This window comes from Megascapheus bottae, chromosome 2 (genome assembly GCF_031878675.1).
Source record: "Megascapheus bottae isolate mThoBot1 chromosome 2, mThoBot2.hap1, whole genome shotgun sequence".
NCBI lineage: Eukaryota > Metazoa > Chordata > Mammalia > Rodentia > Geomyidae > Megascapheus > Megascapheus bottae.
The window spans coordinates 52891384-52898366 of record NC_143510.1 but is presented as its reverse complement, the minus strand read 5'-3'; the positions used below and the strand labels follow the sequence as shown (position 1 = coordinate 52898366).

Genomic DNA, 6983 nt, shown 5'->3' with positions numbered 1-6983 from the left:
CCCACTCCTCCCTGGGCTAAAGCACAATGCTCCCCCCTGAAGATAGATGCACCCTGCACCCTCCAGGCCCCTACCCATGTCCTCCCCCCTGCTTTGAGCCCTCCCACCACACCTTGGTTTTCTATGCTGTTTTGGTGCAAGTACAACTGTCGTAGTCATGGCTTTGGGGATGGGTTCTGTTTATTAAAATCCTATTGCTCCTACTGGCCCGGTGTCCCGCCTCCATTCCTGTGGCTGGGGGGAAGGAAGGGCCACTGGGATCCCTTTGCCACTGGGCCCTGTCAGCCATCAGAGGCCAGGGGCCACAGCTGCTCCTCCAGCAGGGCTATGGCGGTCATGAGGCTGCCCCCGAGCAGCAGCCCCAGCCCCTGCAGCAGCACGTGGAGCGGGGGTAGGGGCTCAGGAGGACGAAGCAGGGCTGGCAGCTGAAAGAGAAGACTGTCAAGATTCTGGCTTGACCTCCAACCTTCCCCTGTCCGGGAAACAGAGCCTCTGACCTCTTAGCCTGAGAGGGAGGGTATCTGCAAATGATCAACAAAGTCACCCCTTCCCCTTCCTCCCCGCCCCTCACACACTGGTTTTGATCCCTTGTTTCTCACATACAAACTGGCCTGGGGGCCAGTGCCCTCCAGACCTGGTGGAGGTGGAGGGACCTTCCTTCCTCTCCACGTATGTCCCACTGCCCTTGATTCCTCTCTTGTACCCCACACCTCTTACCATGTCCACAAGGGCCACATAGAGGAAGACCCCAGCCGTGATGCCAAACACCCAGGGAGTGAGCGGCACAGGGCCCAAGCTGAGCCCCACCCCCAGAGCTGCACCCCCAAGTCCCAGGGCTCCGGACACAAGGCTCAGCAGCAGCAGCCTCTGGAAGGACAGCCCTGCCTGGAGCAGCATTGCAAAGTCACCTGTTGGAGAGAGGATAGAACGAGGGGATACACCAGTGCTGTCCCTTCTCCCACTCCCATCTATGTCAGCCACCAGCTTCTGCATTCTGTCCCTTGGAGACCTCCCCATTCTAGAGCCCACACACCCCACATGCCTACCCAGTTCATGGGGCAGCTCATGACAGAAGACCGCTAGCGTGGTGCTGAGGCCACTGGAAAAGCCATCAGTGAAGGCTGCACCTGAGATCAGCAGGATAGAGAGGTGTCATTGAGAAGAAGGTGGCCTCCAGGGCCAGCCCTCCGGGATAATCTTCCCCCCTTCCTTGCCAGCCCCTTCCTTGTCCCAGCTGACAACTAGAAGCTCTGTCCTCCCTGGGACTCGCATTTCCTCCCTCCATTCTCTCCCCTCATACCTATGGCCAGCCCATCAGTGAGGTTATGCAGACCATCACCCAGAAGGACCATCCATGTGATACTGGCACCACCTCCGCCCTGTTGCCCGTGACTGTGGCCTTGGTGTCCAGCACGGGCTGGAGCTGGTGGAGATTGGCTGCGCTGTTCTTTCTGGCCCTGAGCCTCTGGCTCTGCAGAAGGACAAGGACATGTGTGAGTAGCTGCAGGTGAGCCTTGTGATCTGGAATCCCACATGTTTCTCCTCTGGTCACCTGGAGCTGCCTGCAGGGGCCGAAGGGCTGTCCCGTTGCCATCCTCGGGATCCAGGTTTGGTGTTTTGAGATTCCTTTTGCTCCTGCAGCATCTCTGAAACAGGAATACATTCCTCCTGGTGGAGGGGGCAGCAGTGCCAGGGACTAAGGGGAGGCTGGGCCACCAGCTGGGAAAGTGAACACCTGCTTCTACCTCTGGCACCTGGGGAATGCCCTTTGGCCTCCCCCCACTTTCAGGTCAGCACCTCCCTGTTTCTTTGTTGATTTGAACTTGGTAGAGAAGATCATTTGGCTGAAAATCCTGGGTCTATGCTAAGAACCCCCTACCCATTTGTTAGTGGTCAGCCAGTACCCCAGACGCAGGAGCATCTGCTGCCCCCCTCAGGCAGAGCTTGCTTGGTCAGTCCTTGGCTAGGCATCTGGTCTTGGCAGGAGGAGGAGAAAAGGATGTCACTCACTAGCCTGAGCCGTCTGTGCCGCAAAAGCCCTAGCACGTTCTCTAACACGAAGAGCAGGAAAAGGCCTCCAAGCACGGACAGTCCTGGCCCCACGTCCTCCTCTGTTTTCCCATTAGGTCCTGTGTGCCGCCCTCCTTGTGCCTGTAAGGACGGTGGTCAGAGAGGCCCTTGGAAGCCCCCCCACAGCCACCAGCAGCCCCTCACAAGGGAAGGCAGCTGGGGCTGACACCAGGAGTAGGGTTGTGGGCTCTGGGAGCTGACGGGAAGGGGGAAAGGTTGCTCTGTGGCTGTGAACACCTTGGATTCATCGACACCATTTGCCGCTGAGGTGGGAGGGCAGGGAGGACAGGGGCATCACGTACATGAGGCAGCAGGTGTAGCAGCGCGTCCCCACAAAGAGTGCCCACAGCCAGGGCTCCCAGGAAGCTCAGCAGAGGTCGGAATAGACGAGGTCCCAGGAGCCTCAGCAGCAGCAGGGAGAGGGGAGCGGGGAGGCTGAGCAGCAGCACTGCCAGGGCACTATGAAGCAGGGCTGGGGAGAATCCAGCTGACATTAGGCTAGTGTTGATCCAGAGGCAAGGTGGGGCAGAGTTACCTTGCAAGGAATGTGGGGCCCCAGTGAGCCCTCTTCCTTGGTATGGGGCCTGTTCCCCACCAGGACATAGGGCTCTCCCGACCCCCTTCTCATTCACTGACCAGACAGTAGATCTCCTGGAGGAGCCGGGGCCGGGGCCTGCACACAGACACGACTGTCAATCTGGTAAAGCAGGGCTGGGCACAGCAGAGCAAATTGACGAGGGGTCAGAGGAGCAGCAGGGCTCAGGCCAAAATTGACCAGCAGCTGGGAGCCATTTAGACACTGGGAGTTGAGAGAGTTGTACAATGAAGGAGTCCCTGGGGACTATAACTCAGCTCTTTCCATCTCTCCTTCCACTGCACAGTGTCTCTTAAGGTCTTCTTGAGTGGGTGGGAGCCTCACAGAGTCAAGGGACTAGATAACTTATAATCAGTAGACCCAATGAAAATATTCAGTTCCAAGCTGGAAACCTTAGTGGCCAGTAATCCTAGCTACTCTGGAGGCTGAGATCTGTGAGGATCATGACTCAAAGCCAGCCTAAATAAAAAATCTATGAGACTCTTATGTCCAAATAAACAGCAAAAATCCAGAAGTGAAGCTGTGGCTCAAGAGAGCTAGCCTTGAGCACAAAGGCTCGCTCCTATAATCCTAGCTCCTCAGGAGGCTGAGATCTGAGGATCTCAGTTCAAAGCCAGCCTGAGCAGAAAAGGCCATGATACTTTTTTGTTTGTTTGTTTGGCCAGTCCTGGGGTTTGAACTCAGGGCCTGAGCACTCTTCTTTTGTCCCAGGGCTTCTTTGGCTTAAGGCTAGCACTCTACCACTGGAGTCAAAGCACCAGCACTCTGGCTTTTTCTGTTTATTTGGTATTGAGGAATGGAACCCATGGCTTCATGCAGACTAAGCAAACATTTTACCACTCAGCCTCACATTCCCAGCCCATTCATGAGACTTTTATCTCTAATTAACAACCAGAAAATGAAGTAGAATTGTAGCTCAAAGTAGTAGAGCACTAGCATTGAACAAAAGAGCCCAGGCATAGTGTCCAGGTCAGGAGACAGTGGCCAGGCTCTGAGTCCAAGCATCAGGGGTCAGCAACAACAACAAAAATTCAGTTCAAGACAAATTGGGTGTCAGTGAACATTTTCATCATCTCCCTTCTTTGGTGATGAGCTTGTTAGACAATGAAAATCCTCCATGCTAGAATCCTTGAATGGAAAAGAATCGGAAATGCCATCCATCTGCTGAACAGCCTGATCACAGGTTTGTCCAGCCTTTGTGTGGTGCTTTCCACGATGGGACACTCACTAACCTACATTCTCATCAAATTGCCATGAGGAGCCTTGGAAAAAGTTCACTGTGATTCTAAGTAAAAACAGCCGTCTAAGCTGGGCACCAGGGGCTCCCACATGTAATCCTAGCTATGTAGGAGGTAGAGGTGGTAGGACAGCCCAGGCATGTAATCATGTACTCTCAAGCAATAGCAGGACGTGATGGCATACACCTATCATTTCAGCTGCATGGCAGGCTGAGATCAGGAGGATCTCATTCCCAGACCACCCTGAGCAGAAAACGTCCATGAGACTCCATTTCAGCTGGGTGGGGTAGTGCATAGGAGGCATCCCAGCTATGGTGGGAAGTTTAAAACAGGATTGTGCCTGTGTAGAAAGCGAGACTCTTATCTCAAAAATAACTAGTGCAGAAAGGGCTGAAGGCATGGCTCTGTGGTAGAGTGTCTGCCTGGCATGTGCAAGCTCCTGAGTTCAATACTGCCAAAACAACCAACAAAAAAAGACAGCCACCTTCTCCCTGAGGACTCCAGCTAACCATCCACAGATGCTATCATGGAATCCTACCCTCCTTTTCTGGATTCTCTGCCAAGTACAGCCCCTAATCTAGGAGATGGAATACTGCTACCTAAAGACCACAGGGGTATTTTTTAAAGTAACTATTAAAATATAGATTCTAGGGCCGAGAGTTTGGCCTAGTGGTTAAAGTGCTTGCCAAGCATACATGAAGACCCAGGTTCGATTCCTCGGTACCACATACATAGAAAAAAAGCCGGAAGTGGTGCTGAGGCTCAAGTGGTAGAGCTCTAGCCTTGAGAAAGTCCAAGGACAGTGCTCAGGCCCTGAGCCCAAGCCCAGGACTGGCAAAAAAAAAATAAATAAATAAATAAAATATAGATTCTAAACAACTCAGGATACCTAATCTCATAGCCCCTTTCTAGAGACCATCAAACTTACATCCTCATTCAGATGGTCAGCTAATGAATGGTCCAACAGCAGAAGTCTGTGAAAGAGGTCCAAGCCCGAGGGTGCTGCAGCTCCATGATGGGAGGCCTTTGACTTCTCCAGAGCATCCCAGCCTGAAGGATTCAGAGGCATCTCTGCCCAGACATCCACACTCAGCTCTGGGTCCTGGAGCCTGAAATGTATGACAGAGCAAGTTAGATTTGCCCATGCTTTCAAACACCTACCTTGAATGACTTGTAGGAGATTAGGGGAAAGAAGAAGAAGGCTAGAATTCTTACGAGTCACTTTTTTTTCCCCTAGTCCTGGAGCTTGAACTCAGGGACTGGGCACTGTCCTTGAACACTTTTTGCTCAAAGCTAGCACTCTGCCACGTGAGCCACAGCACCACTTCTGGCTTTTTTTGTGTATATGTGCTACCCAGAGCTTCATGCATGCTAGGCAAGCACTGTATCAGTAGGCTATGCTCCTGGCCCTCAGTCCTATCACTTTATAGAAGAGCCTAGGAATGGTGATACTGGTATTGAAGGGAAAAGTTGGAAGCACTCCACACTGACAGCCTCACCGGAGCACTGAGAACTGTCAGGAATGTATTGTGTTTGTAAAGTTTGCTTTCTTGCAGGGCTGGGGATAGAACACAGCACCTCGAGCATGATAGACAAGTGGTAGACAACGACATCCCAGCTCAAGAACAAGGAACAAGGCTCTAGGAATTTGGAAGAGAACTTGCAGGCCATAGAGGCGAGCAGGGTCTTGAAGCTGCTCCTTGGGTTTGTAATTGGAAGGACTGGTTTTATGAAGCCAAAACCAGGCAAGTAGGGATTAAGTTAAACACCAAAAGAGCTGATGGATAGTACATTTGGAGATGGAGGGAAAAAGGTTAGTACCTGTGTGTCAAATTGTCTCCAGCCGAGGGTACAACCCTCCCAGTCTGAGGCCCATGGTGTCCCAGGCGAAGCCCCTGGACTCGGCCCAGCCCTAGGCTGTGGAGAAGCCGGGCCAGGCCTCCTGAAGTCAGTGTCCCATTCTCTCCATACAGGCCAAACAGCTGGGCCAGGTAATGGTTCTGCTCCTGTTCAGCAGGACCTAGGGAGGGGACTGAGCCCCCTACCCAGCCCAAAACCATCCCCACACACAGGCCAGCCAACAGATGATGCACTGGGGCTCCCATGGTAGGGAGGGGAATAGGTTTGCGTCTCTGATTCTGGCTTCTACTTCCACTGGAACATCCTGAGATTTGTACCCTAGGTGAAAAAGAAAAGTAGGAGGGAATTAGGGGGACTCTTCTGCTCTCCATCCAGCTCAGAGCCAGTGGAAAATAACCTCCCTCTAGACCTCCCACAGTCTAGAGCCTCCTCCCTCCCTCTTCATTGCATTCCTCTGGATCAGGCTTGGTCATCTAGATTTCAGAACCCCTCCCCAAACCATGGCTCTCTCCACATCTGATCTACACATGAGCCAGACCCCATCCTCCAATTTTGTCCCATTTCTACTTTCCCCACTCTAGCCTGTTCCCAGGTCCTCACCCCTACTGATGACTGATGATGAGAGCTGTCACTTCAGGTCCCTGGCAGGTTACAAGGTTCCTGAGTCAGGGAGGGGAACCTGGACTCAGCCTCCAGGTGGCCAGGTGCATTGGAAGCGGCCACGTCATATAGAGAGGGCTGAGATGGACAGGCTCCCTTGTCCTAACCCACCTGCTTTGGGGAGGAGCAAGAGGTGTGGCCAGTGTGGGAAGGTTCATATAGAAGTTAATGGTTCACTGCTCCCTGGGGTCAAAAGTCACTTCTGGCTGGGGAAGGGGGTGGGGGCTCTGCCCTGAGAAAGCCACATGGTTAAGAGCCTGTGCTTAGGTTTTTGTTTTTTGTTTTTTTTCTTCTTCTTAATTTGTCCTCCTCTAAACCACATAGAACCATTTGTATGTACTGCTACCCCACCTACCTCACATCTGGCACAGAGATTCCTCTTTCTCCAACCCCAGCCCCATGCTCCCAGGGAAGGTTGCACCCAAGAGTCCCTAAGCTGAGGAGGAAGGGGAAGAGGCAGGTAAGTGGTAACCCCAAATCCATGTGGGAGAGAAACTGTTCTTAGCAATTCCCTACCCCAGAAAGCCCAAGAACCAGTAATCCCCCCACCCGAGGAAGCA

At 52.9% G+C, this 6983-nt stretch overlaps 1 protein-coding gene across 2 annotated transcripts; it reads right to left on the bottom strand.

Moving 5' to 3' along the window:
- Nucleotides 1-172: 172 nt before the first annotated feature.
- Nucleotides 173-6901, bottom strand: Slc39a5 (solute carrier family 39 member 5). 2 transcript variants are annotated; one of them, XM_090327301.1, is made up of 11 exons: nt 6364-6901; nt 5725-6081; nt 4832-5012; nt 2707-2869; nt 2373-2542; nt 2011-2151; nt 1553-1646; nt 1301-1471; nt 1047-1127; nt 718-908; nt 173-425 (listed from the first exon to the last, which is right to left on the bottom strand). In XM_090327301.1, the coding sequence occupies exons 2-11, from the start codon at nt 6006-6008 to the stop codon at nt 282-284; spliced, it is 1620 nt and encodes a 539-aa protein (XP_090183427.1). In that variant the 5' UTR covers nt 6009-6081; nt 6364-6901; the 3' UTR covers nt 173-281. The 2 variants fall into 2 exon arrangements, with proteins under 2 accessions (XP_090183427.1, XP_090183429.1); XM_090327303.1 differs by having other exon boundaries at nt 6779-6901.
- Between the last annotated feature and the right edge of the window lie 82 nt (nt 6902-6983).

Bases quoted from the DNA above. Each gene is read 5' to 3' on its own strand.
- Slc39a5 (XM_090327301.1), bottom strand. From the start codon at position 6,008: ATGGGAGCCCCAGTGCATCATCTGTTGGCTGGCCTGTGTGTGGGGATG. The intron at 2,870-4,831 runs GTAAGTTTGATG...CTCAACTCCCAG, and splicing joins CTGACCATCTGAATGAGGAT to TGTCTAAATGGCTCCCAGCT. The intron at 2,543-2,706 runs GTCAGTGAATGA...GATTCTCCCCAG, and splicing joins TCCAGGAGATCTACTGTCTG to CCCTGCTTCATAGTGCCCTG.